The sequence below is a fragment of the Mesoplodon densirostris genome, chromosome 5 (assembly GCF_025265405.1).
Source record: "Mesoplodon densirostris isolate mMesDen1 chromosome 5, mMesDen1 primary haplotype, whole genome shotgun sequence".
Lineage (NCBI taxonomy): Eukaryota > Metazoa > Chordata > Mammalia > Artiodactyla > Ziphiidae > Mesoplodon > Mesoplodon densirostris.
In genome coordinates, this window is record NC_082665.1 from 670,535 (window position 1) to 691,815 (window position 21,281).

A 21,281-nucleotide genomic window follows, 5' to 3' on the forward strand; every position below is an offset into this window, starting at 1 on the left:
GTAGAGCGCGGGGGATACCAGCGTGGCGGGCGCCCTGCAGGTCCCCAAGGTGGCCTGCGCCCTGGAAGGACCCCACCCACCCGCTCGCCGGGGTTGTAGGCCGGAGTCACGGAGAGGGACGTCCTTTCTTCTGCAGAGGGGACCCCGTGCAGGGTCCAGCGGGCAGAACTCCAGATCCGTGGAGGGAGGGGCCCCTGCCTCCCCCCCGCCCCCGCCCCCGGGAAGTTCACAGGCGCCAGCCCTGCGGCCTGAGGCCTGGGGCTGCCGGGCTCTCCTTCTCCTGTAGGCGTTTTGTACGGTTCTTTGCAGGGAGGGAAGCGGGCAGAGGAAGAGAAGATACTTGGTGTGACGCCCTGCCTTTCAGCTGCAGGCCGTGTGGGCAGATGACAGGAGAGGCGGAAGTGAGTCAGTCACCCCCAAAGGGGGGTCAACAGGGTGTCCTCGTGTTCTGGGCTGAACTGTGTCCCCCTCCCCCAAATTCTCATGTCCAAGTCCGAGCCCCCAGTACCTCAGAATCTGACCTTATTTGGAAACAGAGACGTTGCAACATCATCTGTAATTAGTTGAGATGAGGTCATCCTGGGCTAGAACGGGCCCTAATCCAAAATGACTGTGTCCGTGTCCAAAAGGGAAACGTGGCCGCGGAGGAGCGACGCGAGCTGGCGCGCCTGGAACGGTCCCTCCCGAGAGCCTTCAGCGGGGCCGCAGCCCTGGGGACACCGGGACTCCGCCGACTGCTAGCCTCCAGGCTGTTGTTGAAGCCCCCAGGTTGAGGTACTTTGTTAGGCCAGGCCCAGCAGACTAAACAGCCTGGGATTTAACAGGGCACTTCCCAGAGGGTGAACTTAAAAGACCTGGGCGTCTGGACAAAAAGTCACTGCGGCTGCCAGAAAAAAAGAGCCTCTCTCGCATTTCTCCCCTGCCTATCTATCCATCATCTATGTATCAATCATCTATCTACTTCTCTCTCACCTGTGTACCTATCTATATATCAATTATCTATTTTTCTCTCTCTCATCTGTGTAGCTGTCATCTACCATCTACCTGTATCACCTATCATCTGTCATCTCTTTATCATCTCTCTCTATCCACAAATATCCTCACGCAAACCAGCAAACATCCCTAAAGTGCTCTGGCCCCGTTTTGGGGACATAGTGACACTTCACTGACCAAATACTTTTGTTTTCAGCCCAAAGCCAGCTAGACAAAGGTGGATTCCACGGTTGAGGCCACCCAGTCGGTGCCCTTGGGAGTGGGGTGCCTGTAAGGACAGGAGGCCAGGCCCGGCACCCTCTGGGTGCACAGAGCAATCTGGGGGACCCCGGGGTGTGACCAGTCCTGGGGCTTATGTGAACGGTCTCAGCACCCCCAGTGGCACAGACACTTGGAAGGTGGGGAGCAAGGGGGGTTCAAAGCCTTTATTGGACTGAGGTGTGTGCACATAGGGAGCTGCAGGCTCTGCTGTCACAGCTCAGTCTGATGGGGGAGGTGACGCCCAGAGACCTGGGAGCGGGGCCAGGAGGGCTGGCAGAGAGCCTCTGGAGGGCACCCGGCGGAGGACAAGTCTGGGAATGAGGCTGGGCTGAGGGAGGCCAGCCCCAGATGTGCTCCCCGGGAAGCCTCTGGGGCCCCGGGAGGGCACAGAGGGCAGGACAAGGGTGGATGGTGAAGAGGGGCAGTGCGCTCAGGGTGTCCAGGGCTGCGGGATCCCCGGTAGGAGCTGGGGTGGGCGGGGGTCCTCCACTCCTGACTTTACACCCACACGTGGAGAGATTGAGCCCTCAGTGCGCCGGACCTCTCAGGTGGTCTGAGTAGCACCACGGACAGGAGGACGGCGCCCGCGGGGCAGGGGTCGCGGGGCTGGTGGTGGGGGCGGGCAGGGGGCGCTAGCAGATCCAGCGGATGAACCTGTCGAAGAAGCCGGGCTGGGCCAGGCTGTCGTAGTCCTTCTCGCGGAAGACGGCGGCCGGGTCGCCCAGGCTGATCTTGGAGAGCACGTCTGCATCCACGTCGCTGCCCACGGCCACCACGGTGGGCACCACGCTCTGCTTGCGCATGGAGTGCACCGCCTCCTCCAGGCTGTCGTTGCCCGTGACGCCGTCCGTGAGGAACACGAAGTCCAGCTCGGCGTGGCGGCGCGCCCCGGCCCGCGCGCCGCGCACCACCTGGTTGATGGCGTGCACGATGCCCACGCCCACGTGCGAGAAGGAGTTGAGGTAGCGCGCGCTCGCCAGCGCCTCCTGGATGACGGTCAGGTTGGAGGTCAGCGGGAAGGCCACCTGCTGCTCGAGCGGGCCTCCGAACTGCAGCAGCGCCACGCGCGCGTTGAGCGGGTCGTCGTCCCTGCGCGCCAGGGTCAGCCGCCGGGACACCTCCTCCACGAAGCGCCGCGCCTTGTGGAAGTTCTGCTCGCCCAGCCGCTCGGAGCCGTCCAGCAGGAAGACGATGTCCACGGGCCGCTGGGTGCACTGGGCCACGTACAGCTCTGGGGGCGAGACGGGGTGGTGCGCGGGCGACCTGGGTGAGGCCCCGCTGCCCCGCCCCAGCCGCACCCCCCGGGCCACGCCCGCCCCGGCCACGCCCCACGCCCGCCTCTCGGCGCATACCCCACCAACAGGAGCCACTCAGACCGCTGGAGCTTCACTCAAGATCACCGGCGGTCGGGAGCCCTACACAGCACCCGGGACGTGGGTCCAGGCTCCTACCCTGTCTCCCTGGGACCGACATCATCTCTCCTGGTTGTGCTCCCACCAGGAAATGTCCCCAAACCTGAGGCTGAGGGGTCCCTTTCCACTCTCCCAGAACCATCTCTGCCCAGTGACCTCCTTCAGGCCTCGCGGGCAGGAAGCCAGGGATCAGTAAAGCCCCTTCTTTTGGCCCAAGAATTGGATGCGCCCAAAGGACCACGGTCCATGGGGAGTAGGGGTGGGAGAGAGAGGTGTCATCACACCTGTGATTGTGTACAAAGACCTCATGGAGATCCCCAGACGCAAGGACCCACCTCTGGAGGCTGGGCCGTATCTCTCCCAGCCCTGGGAGCATCAGGGAGAGAAGGGGCCTGTGTCCCCTCGACTGGCCCAGGCTTTGGTGGGCAGTGGGCACAGGTGTGGCCAGACCCCTGTGGCAGCCCGGGTGACTCCCTGTTACCTGATACCCTTGCCCTCATCGGGGCAGTCACCAGCCCAGGACATGCTGGACAGTGTGAGGGCAAGGCTGCCACCAGGGCTGAGGCTGGGCCTCTGAGGGACGTGGGCGCCTCTGCACAGCCTGAAAGCCCGCTCCGAGCGGGACCACAGGCTGGGTCTCCGTCCAGCAACGCGCAGCCAAGCCCCTCGCCCAAGGCACTGCTGAGATCTCAGCTCTAACGGCCGACGGGGCTCGGCAGGGGCGGGGCTGGTCCCCCCTCTTGGGTCCAGCTCCTCAGCCCCATGGGCACCCTCCTGACCTGGGCAGGAGAGGACTCCGTTCACAGCCCAGGCGTGCTGACCCAGGGCTGGGAGCACAGGGATCCCATCAGAAGGGGGTCCTGACCTGTGGCACCAACCACGAGGGGCTCAGGATCCTGCTTGGGCCCCGCAGGCACCAGGTGCCCCCCTGCATGGGCAACCCCCGAGGTCCAGGAGAGCAAGCAGTTCACCCCAGCAAGTCGCTGACCACAGCACACATTCACACTCCTTGTTTTTCAGCTTTTATAGAATGCATGAGATGCGCTCACAGCACCTGAAGGACACTCTTGGGTGTGTCGCCTGCAGCACTGGGCTACCCACGGAGGAGCGAGTGTTTCTGGCAGATTTTCTTTTTTTTAAAGGAGCTTATTTATATGGCAGCACAGCTGAAGAGCAGCTTTGGCTTTAAACCCACAGAGCTGGAGCTGGAGCTGGAGCTGAAACCGCCCAGCGAATTCCCCGTGTGCCCCTGGGCCTCTAAGTCCCTGCGGTCAGTCAGAAACGCAGGGACTGCTGGTTTGGGGGTGGTTCTCAATGTATCAACCAGGGGGACGAGAGAAGCGCACAAGGGGTGACCTGGGCACAGAGGCCAGAGGTGAAGCCGGGAGTTGGGGCTGTTCATGAGGCTCTGGTCTTCCCTCTTTCTTTTTGGCGAAATAATGGCCCCCAAGAGATGCCTACGTCCTAATCCTGGAGCCTGTGACTATGACCTAATACGGCAAAAGGACTTCGCAGATGGAATTCAGTTAATAATTCCCTTGAAACGGGGAGACCCTCCTGGATTATCCGGCCCTAAATGCCACCACAAGTGTCCCTGTAGGAGGGAGGCTGGGGCAGGGCCGGGGTGGGGGAAGGGGAGAGGCCATGTGTCCACAGAAGCAGAGACGGAGCTGGAGAGGCAGGAAGGGCCCTCCCTTAGAGGCCCAGAGGCCGCGCGGCCCTGGGACACCTTGCTTTTGGACTTCTGGCCTCCAGACCAAGAGAACAGCTTCCTGCTGTCTTCAGCCCTGCAGTGTAAGGTAGGCAGCCCCTGGGAGCTGCTGCAGCCGGTGGGGCCACACCCCGTGGGCTCAGCAGAGCGCCAGCACCGTCTCAGGGTCCCCCACGATGTCCCTGTGCACCAGCTTAAAGGCATCAATGAACAGGTCCATCCAGTCCTGCCGCTCGCCGCCTGTGGCGAACTTGGCCCTCTCCGCGGTGTAGACCAGCACAGCCACCAGCCTGGAGTAGGCGGCTGGGTCCTGTGTGACCTCCGTGGCGTTTAGCAACTGTTGGATCAGGGGGATGGTCCTGGGGAAGGAGGCGTCCGGGCCCTCTTCCGTGCGGAGGAAGGTGACCGGGGGCTCGCCGCCAGGCCGCGGTCCATCTGTGGGGGATTCCAGAGAAGTCTTTCAGGGACTTGGTCGGCGTGATCGGGGCTCCAGCCGCCTCTCTCCTCTGAGACGAGGAGGGACCGAGAGCTCAGCGAGGGGGTCAGATGAGGAGCCGGGGAGGCTGCAGCTCCGCCGTGGTCAGCACGGGGCGCCAAGGCGAAACAAATGGGGCTTTGGGGAGCCCGGAGGAGACGGGGAGCGGAAGCTCGAGAACTGCAAGACTCCTGGCACAGATGGCTGCTGAGACTAACCAGGTTCTGGCGGCCCTGCCCTGGGACGACCCCAGCCCCTTAAAATGCTCAGCACTACCGGACAACTTCCTGCCTGTTCCAACCTGGCCTATGATAGGCAGCTGGGCCCCCTGAGCCCCTCTCAGGGCGGTTTCTCCAGCGGCTTGTGTACAAATCCTCCTCCGCCCTTCACCTTCAGACATAAACCTCCCCACCCTGCGCCGCTGCCCTGAGGACCAGGGAGCAAACGCTCAGTGCGCCCCACGCTCTCCCCGTCCCGTCCCGTCCCGTCCCGGGGGAGGTCAGAGCCTACCCTCTGGGCCCCTCGCTCCAGGTGCACCACGCCCTCCGGTCCGCAGGGTGCCTCGGGCACGTCCAGTTAGCTCGCCCGGGTGGCCTGGCCTCACAGCCCCAGCCCTGCCCTGCGCCCTGCCTTTCGGGCGCCCAGCCTTCCGGAGCCTCCTGCCTTGGCGTGGGGAGCGGGGCTCAGGGCTCCCTGGCTCTCCCCGTCCCGCAGCAGCTGTCACGCACGAAGACCTGCCTTGGCCACCTTTCACTGGTGTCCATCTTTGTTTCTCTTTGACAGCCTCGTGGTTCTGCCCCAGTTGAGAGGCCCCCCTGGCTTGGTCCAAGCCCAGATGTGGCTGAGCCTCTGGGTGGAAGGGGCCATTTGGCCCAGTAGGTCAGGGCTGTGCCAGAGCAGGCAGCGTCCACCCAGCGCCCCATTTGCTCAGCCCTCAGCGAGCGTGCCAGAGTCCACTCGTGTCAAGGAGGTCATGTGTAAATGCATATTCTGTAGTTACAGCTACTTTCTTCCCTTCTGGTCACAATGTCTAATTTACTTGGAAATTTCAAATCGCTTTAAAGGAGAATGAGATTGTGAGTTTAGCAGAGTGGGGACTTAGGAGAACGGGGAGGGGTCCCTAAGGGGGCTGTTCCTGTTCACTGTCAGGTCCTGGAGGCTCAGGGGAAGTGAGATCACCAGCATTACTCTAGCATCCAAACCAAAAACATCACACGAAAGGGCGTGACAGCCCCAGATCTCTCACAAACAGATGCAAAAATCCCCAATAAACTATTAGCAATCAACTCTAACAATATGTATGCATTACACATCATGGCCAAGTGGGATCTATCCCAGGTCTTGGAAGGCTGGTTCAGCGCTCAAAGCTCCATGAACATAACCCATCACACCAGCAAGCTAAAGAGGAAAAACCACCTGATCGTATCAACAGGTGCAGAAAAAGCATCTGACAAAATCCCGCACTTGTTCACGACAGACTTTCAGTACCTAGCATTGGGGGGCCACCCTCAGCTCGATAAGGAACATCTACAGAGACCCTCAGCGGACTCCCCCATGGTGAGAAATTCACAGCTTCCCCAGCAAAATCACTGCTGGGCCCTGGCACCAGGGGCTGGGTCAGGTTTCTGCCCTCGAGGGGCCAAGCTGACCACGGGACCCGCACCCTGGGAGGAGTCAGGCGCCCTGAGGGCAGGGGCACAGACCAGGGGTTAATTGGGTCTCTGCGTGGACCCCACCCACCCCCTTTAGCCCCCGGGGGAGACTGGGCTTGGCGCTATTGGGCCAGCCTCTGGGGTTTGGGGTGGCTCTGGGCACCACACACAACCGTCTTCAGCTGACTCTGGGGACCCCAGGCCCAGGCCGTCTCTGGGATGACCCCACAGCTTGCCAACGGCCATGGCATAGTCACTGGTGCAATCTCGGCGAGCACTTCCTTGGAAGTTCTCTGTTAGAATAAGTGTGCGGACCCCTGTCCCCAACTCAACACGGTCCCTTACCTCAGGCGGCCTTGGTGCCTTTGAACCTGCCCGGGGCCCCCTGACGCCCAGGAGGAGCCTGCCGGGACACTGACCTCGTGGCAGACACGGATGTGGACGCAGGCCCCAAGGTTCCCATCAGTGTTGGACCTGCCAACAGTCCAGCCCGACTCACCCTGCCCCCCGCCTGCTGCGGAGGCCCCACCACCCAGAGCCGGCCCCGGGGGCCCCTCCGAGGCAGCAGGGTGCCCAGAGGAGCTGGTCGACGCCTCCCGCCCCTTCCCTGCCCCGAGGGACCCCTTGGGGGCAGCCTCCGTGGGTCCCCAGCCCCCAGCCTCCCGCTCTAGTGCAACCACGTAGGGCTCGAGGCACGGCCCCCTAAACACGTCTGCTCCGGAGGGAAGAGCAAACCCCAGCTGCCAGGCAGCAGCTCAGGGCGTCAGGGCAGAGGTCCGCTCTGCAGCTGCCCCCGTGGCTGTGGATGTGTTCGCCTCCCTGAGGGTTTAAGACCAGCCATTTCACTTACTGGATCCAGGGCTTCCGCCTGCAGGAGCCGGGCGGCCCTGGGGTGTCTGTGCCGCTGGGCACCTCAGCCCACGAGGCAGTGAATCTGTGTTCCAGACCAGCGGCCCGAGAGCTTAGCGCACCCCCTCCCCACGTGCGCCAGGTGGGTGGGGTGGCCGAGCGACTCCAGATGTCAACTGCACCCCGAGCCCCCTCCTCCGAAGTGCCGGGGTCCCGGAGGCCAGGCCACCGCGGGTCTGGAATCCGAGGCTTCTCGCTGGGGTGGCTGTAGCAGCAATTCCTAGGGTCCCTGCACGGCCCTACCCCCCGACCTGGCTGCCGGCTTGCCCGGGGGGCCAGTGGCGCCCACGTTACCTGTTTGGCAGGGAAGGTCCGGGCACACGATCTGGGGGTCTAGGAGAGATCACAAGAGGCGGGGGTCCCGGTGGCTCCCTTGGAGGCCTGCGGAGACCTGGCCCCGCCCCGGCCGCACGCCCCGCCCCTCCGCTCCCGCGGACTCACCCGGGCACAGCACGTCCTCCATGTCGTCGATGAACTTCTCGGCCACCAGGTCAGAGAAGAGCGTCATGTTGCGCACCTGCTGCGGCTTGTCGCAGGCGATGGAGTACAGGTTCTCGCTCTCGTGCTTCTCGTGGAACATGTCCCCGATGCCGATGGCCGTCACTGTCACGTCGTGGTTGCACAGCGCCCGCAGGTTGAGGTCGTCGTCGCGGGGGTCGTGGCGGCCGTCCGTGATGACCACCGCGAACACGCGGGTCTTCTGGCGCCGGCTTTCCTTGATGAGCTGGTTGTAGGCGAACTTGAGGGCCGAGGGCGTCCAGGTGCCGCCCGCGATCCACTCAAGGTTCTTGACGGCCTCCTTGAAGCTGGACAGTGAGTCGATGCGCTCGTCGTCCAGCTGGATGGCCTCGAAGGTGCCGTCGTGGCTGTACTGCACGACGCCCACGCGGGTCCCTGCGGGTGGGCGCGGGCGTGAAGGCGGCCCTCGGCAGAGCTAGGACCCCTCCCGTGGATTTCTATCCGGACCTCAGGCATCCTGCGGCCCCTCTGCTCAAGAATGCGGCCTGGTGCCCCCTGCCCTGCCGGACCCCCACCCCACTGCGGTGCCGCTGACCCGTCTCCGACTTGGGGTCCTTGGCGATGGCGCCCAGCCTGTTGACCACGTTGATGACGAAGTTCTTCTCCAGCGTGAAGTTGGTGTAGCCGATGCTCTCGGAGCTGTCGATGACGAACACCACGTCCAGAGCGCCACAGCGCTTCTCACAGTCTGCGGGGGGGCGGGATGAGCGTGCGGGGCGGGGTGAGCGGGGGCGTGGCGAACGGAGGGCGTGGCGAGCAGGCGGGGAGGGGTGAGCGTGCGGGGCGGGGTGAGCGGCGAGCGGAGGGCGGGGCGAGCAGGCGAGGAGGGTCGAGTGGAGGGGCGGGTGGTGACAGCGCTGATCCCCGGCCCAGGGAGACAGCCTAAAACCCCAGGGGCGTGCAGCCAGGTGCACCGTGGGAAACACTGAACGTGAGCGGGAGGGGAGGACTCGGATGGATGACCCTGACCCCGGGACAAGAGCCCCCAAGGACACAAGTGTCCCAGTCCAGCCTCGTGGGGGCCGCGACTCACCACAGCACCCGCACGTCTCCCTCACGTAGGTCATGACGTCGCACTCCTGTGACACAGCGGGGTCAGCCCCCAGCCCAGAGCGCAAACCCTGGGGAGGGGCTGGAAGCGCTTCTATAGGAAGCCTGTGGCCCCTGCCCGCCTCCTGCTCTGACCTCACCCCTGCTGACCTGCCCTTCAGATTTTTAGGAGGGAGGAGGACCCTGAGTCCCACCCCGACTGACACCTACCGTGAGGCCGGGGTCTCCTGGGGGGCCAGGCTCTCCCTGGAAGGAGGAAGGGTATCAGTGAGAGGTGACACCTGTCATGGCTGAGGCTGGGAGGGCTGGACTTGTTCTCACGCGGCCACTCCAGGACCCCTGCATGGTTCGGGGTGCCTGTTGGCCTGGCTGGCCCAGGGACTGTGGCCCGAGGGCCAAAGGGATGGGCGACTGACCTACCTTGGGTCCTGGCGCTCCTCTCTGCCCCCGCGGGCCTGGCTCACCAGGGGGACCAGGGTCTGCCTGAGAAGGAAGAGGGCATGTGGGCTCCGGCAGTACCTTGGGTGGTCCCCCCACGCGGCCCTGCGCCGGGCAACCGTCAACAGGGAGCAAAGGTACTCACAGGCTCGCCCTTCTGGCCTTTCTTCCCGGGTCCTCCTTTGGACCCAAAGTCACCTCTGCCCCCCTGTGACACAGGACACCCGTGTTAATAACGCAGAGAGCTTGGCAGCTGGCACTGCTCCCCTGCCGTCCCCCAGCCCTCCAGGGATCTGCCCAAGAGGGACACGCCTTTTCAGGAGGAACCTGTACTCGGCAGTGCGGGGCGGTCAGATGCAGCCCCACACGGCGGCATTTCAGGGCGCGGCCCACCCCCACCAGCAGAGCTCAGCACGGAGGCCCGCTGCACAGACCGCCCCGCGTTACGTACCTCGGGGCCGCGGGGGCCAGGCTCGCCTTTCTCTCCCTGGGAAGCAAGCACAGGGGTCACTCAGCACTGGGCCGAGGGCTGATGGCCGTGCAGCCCCCTCCCTTCCCTGACGGGTGGGCTTGGGTATCGAAATCTGTACAGAGCCACAGAGGCTATGGGAGAATGTTTGATTCCCGGGGGACCTGCCTCTGCTCTTGATGGTCCCCCCCACCGCGACCCCAGCCTCACCCTGGGCCCGGTGGGGGGCCCTGGCAGGAACTAGCAGGAACCCTCCAGTCAGTGGAAGGCCCTCCCGACAGTGCCCACCCCTCCCCCTGTCCCTGGCCCCCCCAGGACTTACAGGTGCTCCTCGGGGTCCCGGGTAGCTGAAGCCAGGCCTGCCGGGGTCTCCCTGGAGGGACACGGGAGGACAGTCAGGGCAGGGCCAGTGGAAAAGGTGGAGACTGAGTCAGTCGGCCTGGACTGGGGGTGGGTGGGCAGGGCCCGCCTTGGGAGGACATGCCACCCCTGAGGGTGAGAACACGGGCTGGGGTGGGAGGGTGCTGCCCAGGCCCCTGATGTCCTCCCTCACCGAGGGGGCGGAGCCAGCATGCTCCCGGCAGCCTTACTCAGGAGCCCTGGCCCATCCTGCCTGCTGGGTGGGGAGGGGGCATACCTTGGGGCCAGGCTGTCCCGAGTCTCCGCGGGGGCCAGCGTCCCCAGGGTCTCCCCGAGATCCCTGAGGGAAGAAAGGAAGCAGGGAGTCGGCACAGACGGGGCTGACCTCATCCAGCTCTGACCCCCAGGCAGCATCGCTGCCCTGCAGGGCTGGCCATCCTGAGGGTCTCTCCTCTGCGTGCCACGTCCCGGCTCCCCCTGGCACACCCCCTGCCTGGTAAAGCCTGATCCCTCAGGGCAGGATGAGGGTGTGAGGTGCGTGGGGGCCCCTGGCTCACTGTCTCGCTGCCCAGGTTTACTGTGCGGACAGTATCCTGCCTGCCCACGGACAGGAGGACGCAAAGCCATGGGCCCTCCCAGGCGTCCTGCTACTGACCTGCTTCCCGGGCTCTCCAGCAGTCCCCTGGGGACCTCTGGGTCCAGGTAAACCTCGGTCTCCCTGGAAAGAAAAGAGACGAGGGCGCTTCAGAGACGCTGCTGCCGCTCACTGTGGACTTCGGCGAGGGCGGGGCGCCCTGCTGCCCTCCAAGAGGTCCTTAGCCCTGACCCCAGTGGCCCCAGGCAGGGTCTGCAGGGCAGAGGGCAGGAGAGGGGCAGGGGGCCCTGGCGGTGCCACCCCAGGAGCGTATGTGGCCTCTGTGGCTGCCCACCCGCTGCCCCACTTGCCTTGGCTCCTTTGTTGCCAACCTCTCCAGCCAGGCCCCGGGGCCCCTCAGGGCCAGGGTCCCCCTGTGGGAAGACAGGCCAGGTTAGTCTGGGGAAGGTGAGGAGAGGGGATCATGAGCTCCCCAGACGGTGGAGGGTGGTGCTGGAACAGCAGGCCTGCCCGCTCAGCCTCATGAAGCAGGGCAGGGGTCACCAGTCCCAGAGGAAGGAGCCCCTCCTTTGAGACCTTCCCCCACATCTCACAGGGAAATGGCTGCCCTTGGATTTCACCACAAAGACAAAGACCTCCTGCGCCAGCTACAGGAGCACATGTGTGCGGGGGGGGTGCTGGGGGGTGAGGCAGTGCACAGCTTGCACAGCTGTGCATGGCGTGCACGGAACTGTCCTTGCCCAGGCCTCTCATCAGGGAGTGCCTCCTGCTCTCCCAGACCCTGCAGGGAGCGCCCGCTGACGGTCAGGCGCCGGGGGTTGCCTTTGTTCTCCTAGTGGACCGTGGAGGGGGTGCTGGTCATCCCTCGTCACAGGGGCTCCACTGGCACCACGGTGAGCCCCCAGTGTAGACACCGACACGGCAGACGGCGCCCGAGGCTCCCCCGTGCGGACACTCACCTTCTCGCCCTTGGGGCCATCGCTGCCTGGGCTGCCCTTGGTTCCAGGGTCTCCCCTGCGCCCCTGCAGAGAACAGGCACGGGGGAGTGTGGGGTTCCAGGGTGGGAGCCCCACTGGAACCCCATACGGACTCTGGCTGTGGGGTCTGGGGGCCCCTCCAGAGGGCCTCAGCCTAGACCCTGTCCTCTGCTGGGTCGGTTTGGTCCCAGACGAGGATTTAGGAAATGACGGGGGCTGGTGAGCTTGTAAGTCCGGGAGTGCAGGTGACGTGACTGGGACCGAGCTTGGACCAGCTCTTCGTGAAGTCCCTCTGCTCCCTTTGGATCGGGATGCGTCCCCTCTGGGGGTCAGCCCTGGGACTGGGCTCCACCCACCCCGTGGCGGGACCCTCAGGGATGGCTGGGTGGAGTTGCCGTGTGGACCTGCAGAGTGTGTGCCTGGGTCTAGGTTGAGCCCTTGGGGGCTCCTGCCAGGGGGGCAAGGTGGGGCCCCGGGGCCACTTAATGGGCACCGAGCGTCCGGCAGGGGCGTGCCTGGGCCCCGCAAGCCACTCCTCAGCAGCCCTCTGTGGCGGCTGCTCTGCGGGGGCCAGTAGGCTCAGCTGGAGAGGCCGGAGGACTCTGGGCTCAGAGGCCCAGAGCAGCGCACGCCGAGGCAGCCCTGCGGGAGGGTGTGGCAGGCTGGCCAGGGTGCCCAGGGCCTGTGGGCAGGTGAACTCACGGGCTCGCCTTTGGGGCCTCGGGGCCCAGGCCCACCCTTGGCTCCTTTCAGGCCGGGACTTCCTGGGGCTCCGGTGTTGCCTTGGTAGCCCTGCGGGGAAGAGAGAGCTCAGCTACTGCCGCGACCTGCCCAGACGGGCAGACGGCTGTGGGCATGGCCCAGCCCGTGCGGACGCATGCCTGCCGTCTCCGGTGGGGCCGTGTCTCCCTCACGGTGTGGTGCGCTGTCACCTGGCAGCAGGGAGAGAGCGGCTGGGGGCGCTCAGGGCCCAGGGCTGGCCTGCCTGCCCACCCCCCACCATGGGGCACCACGGAGTGGGGCCGGAGCCCGCCGGGAACACTTGCCTTGCTTCCTTTTGCCCCGTTTTCCCCCAGGGGCCCTCTGCGTCCGGGGCGGCCAGGGTCCCCCTGGAAAGGTTTGGAGAAATCAGCCTCGTACTCTTCAGATGCCAGCAGTGGGTCAGGACCCCGGCGGGGCTGGGGGTGCACGCTTCCCCTCCCGTGTCTGTGGAGCACGTCCCCCTGTGTGGGCACCCACGGCCCCCTGCCCGGTTTGCAGGGCCAGGGCCTCTCTGCTGGGCGTCTCGGCCCAGTGCTGCAGGCAGGGAGAAGGCCCCCAGGAGGGTGGCGACCCCCTCTGCTCTGGCCGGCCCGCCACCTTGGCCAGGCCGCCTACCTTGGAGCCTTGATCTCCTGGCTCCCCAGGGCTGCCGGCTTCCCCCACGTAACCATCCGGGCCCTGCAAGAAGGGAGAGGGCTGTGCTGGGGTTCTGGCCGGGAGCTGCGCTTGCATTTTCCCCGTGGGGTCAGGGCCAGCTGACCAGGGGGAGGGTGACCAGCACCCCGTCACTGGACTGGCTACTGGGACCCCCGGCCTGGGTGGGCAGACTGGACAAGCCGCTGGCATGGGAGCCCCTCGCGACTCTGGAAGCAGCCACTCTCCACCTGACCCGGGAGCCCCTGAGGCCATTCGTCATGCTGTGACCCCAAACCTGGCTGAACCCTGGCAGGGCTCCGGTACAGGCGGGGCAGGGGCTGGAGGGAGGAGCCCAGCTACTGGCTTCCCACTGCAGCTTGCAGGGCTGGTGGCTGCCCTACCCACCCCCGCCTGGCGCCCGGCATCTCCCAGGGCCAGGGGTCGACACAAAGCCTCAACGCTGTGCTCACCCGATCCCCGGGGTCTCCCTTGCAGCCAGGAGGTCCGATGCGCCCCAACTTGCCCTGAAGGAGAAGAGGGGAGCAGAAGACGCGTCAGGGCCAGGATTTGGAGGACACGAGCCCCGACGACAGAGGTCAGTGGTGCCGGGTCTACGTGCACCGGGCACCCCACTGTGGACGTGTGCGTCAGCGGCCGTCAGGGTGGCGGTCCAGGGTCACCGGGGTGCGGCCGGGAGCATGAGTGTCTGTGGTACCCACTCCGGGCGTGTGCATGTGTGCGTGCTCACCTGTGACATTTGTGTGTGTGTTTGTGTACACCTGTGCACGTGTGTAAACCACCAGTCAGGCCAGACATGGGGTCTGCGGGCCAGGCAGGGAGATTCCTGCAAGGCGGGGCCCTGCTATTCAGGAGCAAATGTCCACTTCCGTTCTTGCGAGGTTCCCGTGTGTCCTGTGTCCACCGGGTAGATGCAACCAGGGGCCACCCAAGCCGCAGGTTGTGCGCAGTGGCCAGAGAGGCCCAGAGGCCTGGCCCCTGGAAGGACCTGAGAGTCTCGAGGGCGTGGTTGTCATTTCACGGGCACCCTTGCTCCACCCAGGGACGGAGCCCCAGTGCACTCTACCTTCTGTCCATCCGTCCCGTTCTTGCCCGCCAGGCCGGGGGCGCCCTGGAGGAGAGAGGAGGAGGGACCCCGTTAGCCCGGATGCTCCTTCCTTCTGAGCAGTGGGGAGGTAGGCACCCCGCCCCCGCCTGCCTGTCCGCTCACCTTCCGCCCTTCGGCTCCAAACTCGCCCTGCACAGGAGGAAACGAGGCCAGTTAGCGCTGCTAACACATCACAGATGCCACTGCATTAGGCCCAAGTCTACCCTTGGACAAAACACCAGGCCAGAGCAGCCCCAGAAGGCTACTACCGGCACGACACCGGGTCCCATGCCCCAGCGCGGACCCCCGGCTCGCTACCAGACACTGCTGCCAGGGTCGGGGCCGTGTGAGGTCTGGCCGCCCAGAGCCCAATCTCACCTTCTCTCCTTTGAAACCAGGAACACCCTGAGGTCGGAAGGAAAGAAAAGCAGCGTTACCAGTGTGTGTGTGCTGGGACCCAGCAGGCCTGGGGGAAGAAGGGGGGATGGGGAGGTGGGGGGGATGGGGGTGGGGTGGTGGTCATCAGGCTCGGGTGCAGAGGCGCCACCAGGGACGTCGTTGGAAATGCAGAAGCGCTTCACTTCCTTGGGGCAGGGGTGGGAGCGGTGGGCCACGCCAGACACATCCTGACCCCGGCGGCGGGCCCCGCCTGGAGCCAGGGAGCCCTTGGCTTGTCCCCATGTGCCCCGCCCCCCGGGCAGGGTCCACAGCAACTTGCCTTGGGTCCTGGGAATCCAATGGGGCCTTCAATGCCTGGATCTCCCTGTGGAAGAGCAAAGGGCCGTGGGTGTAACCTCAGCCGTGGGGAGTGGGGGCCGCCGGGACGGGGTGTGGAGGGTACTCACCTGTCGCCCCTTCTGTCCAGGCTCTCCGGGCTCACCCATGTTGCCCTTGGCGCCCTGAAAGCAGATGAAAGAAACAGGGATAAATCGAGGTGGGGAGGCAGCAGGTGCGTCTGGCCAGCGGCCTGACAGATGAGCACACACCCCTCCCCCGACGTTAGAAAGAAGGCACGTAGTAATGACTTTCCCGCAACCGTATTTCAAACACCCTGTCTCATGTCCTCAGAGGTTGCTTTCCCCCCTCCTGCCTTTACAATGTTTGACATGAATCACTGGTATTTCTGATACCCTGGCAGTAATGTTGGAAGGATTTCATTTGATACACCTCTGTTGTTATGAAAACGCAGGGCCAACCTAACCCCTTAAAACCTACTTATTTAACAAATGACAGGAGTGAACGCCCTGTATGAATTAGCACCTTATTACCAAGAGGAACGGAGTTCATGTTTCCTTATGTACTTGAGCGTGCTTGTTTACTTTACAGGAGTCTTTTATGGGCAAATCTTAATTAAAAAGTATTCCTACTTTTCTCAAAATGCCATATAAAAGGCAGCTGATAAAAGCTGAATTTTAGTTCTGCCAGGGTGAGAAGTGGTGAGTCCATCCGAGGTGCAGTGGCCCTAACTTTGGAGTTCAAGACAGGTTGGGGGCTTTCCTGGGAAGCAGACCCCTTGGGTGGTCTGGGCATCTTACCTTCTGTCCGCGGTAGCCCTTGGGGCCGGGGGGCCCGGGGATCTCCAGACAGCTCACCTTGTAGCACTGAAACAGGAAGCAAGGGGCAGCGTGTGAGGCTAGCACCACAAGTCCCAGGAGGGAGGGAGGGGGTGCAGCCTGTGGCCCACTGGACACTGGGCCACCCTGAGCTGGGGGCTGCATGATGAAACAGACTTGGGAGGTACCCAGGAGGCCCCTGTGCCCACCAGGGGCGGGTTCAGGGGTCCACACCAGTGCTCTAGTCAAGTTTTGGAAATCAAGGCTGCATTAAGCAATGACCAACAGTAGAAAGTATTAAAGTGCTGCTGGCCAGTCCCCACTGTGCTTGCATATTAAATCGCTGTGGTATTGAGCAGCTGCTCCGGGAAAGGGTGTGCTTGTAGTATCCTGGGCTGCGAGCTGCTGCTGGGGAAGCACAGGCTTCAGATCCTGTGCTGCAGGTCCTGTGCTGGGCACCCAGCTGGCCACCTGCCTTCTCCTCCTGGCCTCCCTCGGGTGGATGGAGACCGTCAGCCCAGAGGGCAATCCTCAACCTTGACCCTCATCTTTTGGCTGTGTAGACCCTAACGCTGACCTCCTGCATTTAAACAGCCTGGTTTTGGCCAGGAGCCCTTTGTCCAGACTCGAGTCTCAGGCCCCACATAGAGCTGAGGGGTCTTGCTCCCTGGCCGGCGCCCCCCTCATTGTCCTAGACCTTGGGAGCCCCAGGGAGTGGGGCGCGGGTGATCGTCTCTGCTGGGTCAGAGGCCCCAAGTAGCTCCCGGCAGGGCCGGCAGGGATGGAAACGCTCTCACCTCTCCGTAGGCTTCATGTTTCTGCGGAAAAGACCCAGAGAGAAACCCTGGTTAAGGGGGAGCTGGAGACATGGTCAGCTCCGAGTCTGGGCGGGGACGCAGGACACCGGAGTAGACAGGACCCTGCCCGGGGCCCACCCTCTTCAGCCACCCCTCTCAGAGGGGGTAAACTGAGGCCCGGAGCGGTGGACTGCCCCCTGCCACGCGGGTGAGCGGATCCCAGGGCTCGGGGCCCCACGCTACGTCCCTGCTGCTGGCGGGTGGGCGTGGCCTCCCCGGGCCAGCGACTCACCATGACCTTGATGATGCGGTTGATGGTGTCCTGGTCGATCTCGGTGGAGTCGGGCCGCATGGTGGCGTAGTTGTTCCGGTAGAGCTCGTGAGGCGTGTTGGCGATGTCCCGCAGGCCCTGCTCGTTCAGCTTCAGGTTGGGCGGCACCGCGAAGAGCCGGATGCCCTCCTCGCGGGCGCGCTCCGCCTGCAGCTTGATGCCCCCGCACGGGCTGCCCGTGACGTGGCCGTCGGTGATGATCACCGCGAAGTTGACCACCCCCTTGCCCACGTGCTGCCGGACCTCCTGGGTCATGTTGGCCAGCATGCAGTCGGTGAAGGTGCCACGGCGGAAGGAGCTGATGCCCTGCAGGCTCTTGGCGAAGGAGGCCCGGTCGCTGCCGGGCGGGCTGAACACCTCCACCAGGTCGGAGAAGTGCAGGCCGCCGTAGCGCCAGCTCAGGGCCACCTGGTCCAGGTAGAGCTCGTCCTGCAGCTGGCTGATGAACTGCAGCACGAACTGCTGCATGTGGTAGAGCAGGCTGTCGGTGGGGGACTGCATGGTGATGCTCTCCGACGTGTCCAGCACGAAGTACACGTGGATCGGGCAGTCGGCCTTCTCTGGGGACGCACACGAGTCACCGCGGCGCTGGGGGCCCTTGCGCGGGCTGGTGCCGGGCTCTGCCCGCCCCGCCCTGTCCCCGCCCCCCGGCCCCGCCCAGGCCTCGCCCAGCCTCGCCGCCCCTACCCCGGTGGTACCTGGGCAGCTGTTCCTCTCGGCGGTGTCGGGGCTGATGACCTCCTGCTGCTGAGCGTGGACGGCCCCCAGGAGGCCCCAGAGCAGGAGGGCGGAGCAGAGGCTTGGGAGCATCTTGGCAGCACCCGTGCGCCCCGACATCCTGCAGCAAAGGGAGAGCGGCGCTGCAGACGGTGCCCGGCGCGCACAGCACGGTCCGAGCCCTCCTCCCCAGACGGTGGGGGCGGCACACACGCGGCCGGCCAGCAGCTGGGCTCAGGGGGCCCCTCTCTCCCTGCCCTGGATGGGCCACAAGCATTGACTGGGAGCAGAGACCGCAAGCTTTGGGCTCCGCTCCGGGTGGGAAGCTCGCCACTCCTCCCTGCCCTGCAGAGCCTGGGTGCGCTGGGCAGACAGGTGCGTCCTGGGAACTGAAAAGCCAGTGACTGGCATCAGTGAGGACAGAGGGGGTCCTGCGGTGGGCAGGGCAGAGGGGCCGCTGGGGGCGACTGGGAGGAGGGGCACCCGGGGAGGGGAGAGAGGCCCAGGCTGGGCCGGGGTGCGCCTTGGTAGTGGACGCCATGCTGACTGGGGAGGGACGGCCTGGGGAGCGGAACGTGGGCGCTGACGACGACAGGCCTGGAGGGCTGGCAGGCAGTGGCCTCCGGGTCCTGCTTTGTTGAGGGACGTGGGGACAGCTGCACAGGGTGGAGGGGACCCTTCTCCAGAGAGGTCACTGCTCCCTGGTGTGTCTCCGCGGGGCCTGAGGTGGTCCTGATGCTGTGGCCTCTGCAGTCGGGTGCACCCTCTGCCGGACAAATGCAGCGAGAGGACCTCGAGGTGCGGTGGGGTGGGCTGGCTGGGCTCTGGGGACACGGTGTGAGGGGAAGGGGGACCCTTCGTGGGAAGGCGAGGAAGGGGCTTGTCACCCTGCTGTTCCAGTGGGGACCCTGCAGACTGGTTCACTTGGCGCCCCTGGAACAGAGGGTGAACCTGGTGAAGATGCAGCCCTGCTGGGGACTTGGGCTCTGCTGGCAGCCTGGGTCCCCGCATGCCTGGGTGCGAGAGGAGGCACCTGGAGAGCTCTGGAGGGAAGCAGAGGCGCCAGGGGCGCTTTGGTGCTGTTTTCGTGGTGATGCCCCTCAACGCTGTGGAAACGTCTCATTTTTGAGAGGAGGTGAATTTGCACTTGGGTTTAAGGTGAGAGGGGTTATTCCTGGCGTAGTTAGGGGCGCACAGGACGTGGTCCTGCCTCCCTCCGCATGGGGGCATGGTTAGCTCAAGAGGCTGTGAGGCTACAGGTAACAGTCATGACCCCGCAGCTTGGCGACAGTTGCTGAGATTAAAGCAAGCTCCGTGGGAGTATCAGGAAATCCAGGAGGGCTTCCTGCAGGAGGTGATGGATGTGCCCAGACTGAGGGAATGGCCAGAGGAAGGAAGCTCCTGGCCGAGAGGAGTCTGGTTTAGGGAGGTCTGGGGGCAACGCTCAACTGAGGTGAGGACTAAGAAGGTGGGGTGAGGGGCCGGCCAGGGGCTCTGAAGCACCCAGAAGCCAAGAGGGAGTCGGGCTGCACCAGCCAGAGCCAAGGGTCCAGAGCCATCAACCACTGGCGATGGCCACCGTGGGACCTTAGTCAGGGGGCCAGTCAGGGCTGACCACTGGGATGTGGGCACAGCTTTGTCCTCCACTACCCCTCACCCTGCTGCCCCATGGAGGAGAGACCGCAGAGAGGGCACCATAAGGCCCACCATGTCCTGTCTGCTACAGATGAGAGGGGACAGAACGGAGGGGAGGCTTGCCCAGCTTGGCACTGTTCTCCATGTGCACACATGTCATGTGCCACACACACACATCACACACACAGCACACACACACAGACATCACACACATCACAAACACCACATACCACACACACACATATCACAGCACACCACACATGTCACACGCCACACACAGACATCACACACACACAGCACACACACAGACATTACACACACACATCACAAACACCACACACAGCACACACACAGCACACCACACGCAGACATCACACACACACATCACATACACCACACCACACACACACAGTGCACCACACACACATCACATGCCACACATAGACATCACACACCACACACAGCACACACAGACATCACATACACAGACATCACACACAGCACACCACACACACGTCACACGCCACACACATCACACACCACACACACATCACACTACACATAGACACCACACACACACAGCACACACACATCACACACACAGACATCACCACACACACAGACATCGCACACAGCACACCACACACACGTCACACGCCACACATCACACACACTCACACATCATACACCACACACAAAAACACACATAATAAATTAAAAGAGGCCCACATAATAAAGTGTACTGGTGGAAAATCTTACTCTCAAATGTAATGAAAAATTCTAAAAATATCTACCCAGGGGAAAAACACAATAGCAACAACAAAATACAGAAAACACCCAAAGGAAAAAATCACTCTGGCCTGTGGTAGGCACAGCCTCCAAGGGGGCCCCCAATTACTCCTGCCCATACAGAGTCCTCTTACCCCCTGAATTGTCTCTGGCCAGTATGACCAGCAGAATAACGTGGAAGTGATGCTGTGTGACTTCCACGACTGGGTCATAAAAGGCAGGGTGCCTTCGGCCTGGTCCCCTCTTGACTTGCTCGCTATGGGAGAAGCCAGCTGCTGTAACGTGAAGATGCTCAAGCAGCCTTTGCAGAAGCTCATGGGGGAGGTGATGAGGCCTACAGCCGACAGCGGTGAGTGAGCCATCTTGGAGGCAGACCCTCCACCCCAGCCAAGACTTAGATGACAGAGGATGTAGCCAATATCCTGACTGCACCTCATGAGGGACCCTGAGCAAGAACCACCCAGCGAAGCCTCTCCTGGATTCCTGGCCTGAATAAATTACAAGATAGTAAATGTTTATTGTTTTAAATCACTAAGTTTTGGGTACTTTATTACACAGCAACAGACCACTAATAGAGGCATAAAACTTTTTCTCCACAACGTTGTAGACAGAAGATGAGACAATAATTCAGAATTTTGACAGGAAAATAAAATGACCCAAGAATGTCTCCCCAGCCAACTTATCTTTCATGTATAAGGATAAACATCTCAAAACACTAAAAATAGAGCTACCATATGGTCCAGAAATCCCACTCCTGGGCATATATCCAGACAACACTCTAATTCAAAAAGATACATGCACCCCTATGTTCATAGCAGCACTATTCACAATAGCCAAGACATGGAAACAACCTCAATGTCCACTGACAGATGAATGTGTAAAGAAGATGTGGTATATTTATACAGTGGAATATTAGCCATAAAAAAACCACAAAATAATGCCATTTGAAGCAACATGGATGCAACTAGAGATTATCACACTAAGTGAAGTTAAGTCAGACAGAGAAAGACAAATACCATATGATATCACTTACATACGGAATCTAAAATATGACACAAATGAACTTATCTATGAAACAGAAACAGACTCGCAGACATAGAGATCAGACTAGTGGTTGCCAAGGGGGATTGGGGGT

At 62.9% G+C, this 21,281-nt stretch overlaps 1 protein-coding gene across 3 annotated transcripts in view; it reads right to left on the reverse strand.

Annotated features, from left to right (window-relative positions):
- Positions 1–1,403: 1,403 nt before the first annotated feature.
- COL6A2 (collagen type VI alpha 2 chain) overlaps positions 1,404–21,281 on the reverse strand; it is a 37,436-nt gene continuing 17,558 nt past the window's right edge. Inside the window, exons 2-28 of one of the 3 annotated variants that reach the window (XM_060100316.1) lie at positions 17,704–17,843; positions 16,967–17,565; positions 16,675–16,695; positions 15,860–15,925; positions 15,170–15,223; positions 15,043–15,087; positions 14,703–14,729; positions 14,448–14,474; positions 14,304–14,348; positions 13,690–13,743; positions 13,199–13,261; positions 12,868–12,930; positions 12,524–12,613; positions 11,804–11,866; positions 11,195–11,257; positions 10,905–10,967; positions 10,527–10,589; positions 10,212–10,262; positions 9,872–9,907; positions 9,566–9,628; positions 9,403–9,465; positions 9,193–9,228; positions 8,966–9,011; positions 8,468–8,620; positions 7,855–8,307; positions 7,708–7,746; positions 1,404–2,485 (exon numbers count right to left, since the gene is read on the reverse strand). In XM_060100316.1, the coding sequence (XP_059956299.1) occupies positions 1,887–2,485; positions 7,708–7,746; positions 7,855–8,307; positions 8,468–8,620; positions 8,966–9,011; positions 9,193–9,228; positions 9,403–9,465; positions 9,566–9,628; positions 9,872–9,907; positions 10,212–10,262; positions 10,527–10,589; positions 10,905–10,967; positions 11,195–11,257; positions 11,804–11,866; positions 12,524–12,613; positions 12,868–12,930; positions 13,199–13,261; positions 13,690–13,743; positions 14,304–14,348; positions 14,448–14,474; positions 14,703–14,729; positions 15,043–15,087; positions 15,170–15,223; positions 15,860–15,925; positions 16,675–16,695; positions 16,967–17,565; positions 17,704–17,842 (3,084 nt within the window). In that variant the 5' untranslated portion in view covers position 17,843 and the 3' untranslated portion in view covers positions 1,404–1,886. Of the gene's footprint in view, positions 2,486–3,675; positions 4,813–7,707; positions 7,747–7,854; positions 8,308–8,467; positions 8,621–8,965; positions 9,012–9,192; positions 9,229–9,402; positions 9,466–9,565; positions 9,629–9,871; positions 9,908–10,211; positions 10,263–10,526; positions 10,590–10,904; positions 10,968–11,190; positions 11,258–11,803; positions 11,867–12,523; positions 12,614–12,867; positions 12,931–13,198; positions 13,262–13,689; positions 13,744–14,303; positions 14,349–14,447; positions 14,475–14,702; positions 14,730–15,042; positions 15,088–15,169; positions 15,224–15,859; positions 15,926–16,674; positions 16,696–16,966; positions 17,566–17,703; positions 17,844–21,281 lie in introns of those variants that run through there. The other 2 variants (XM_060100317.1, XM_060100318.1) reach the window with 2 other exon arrangements.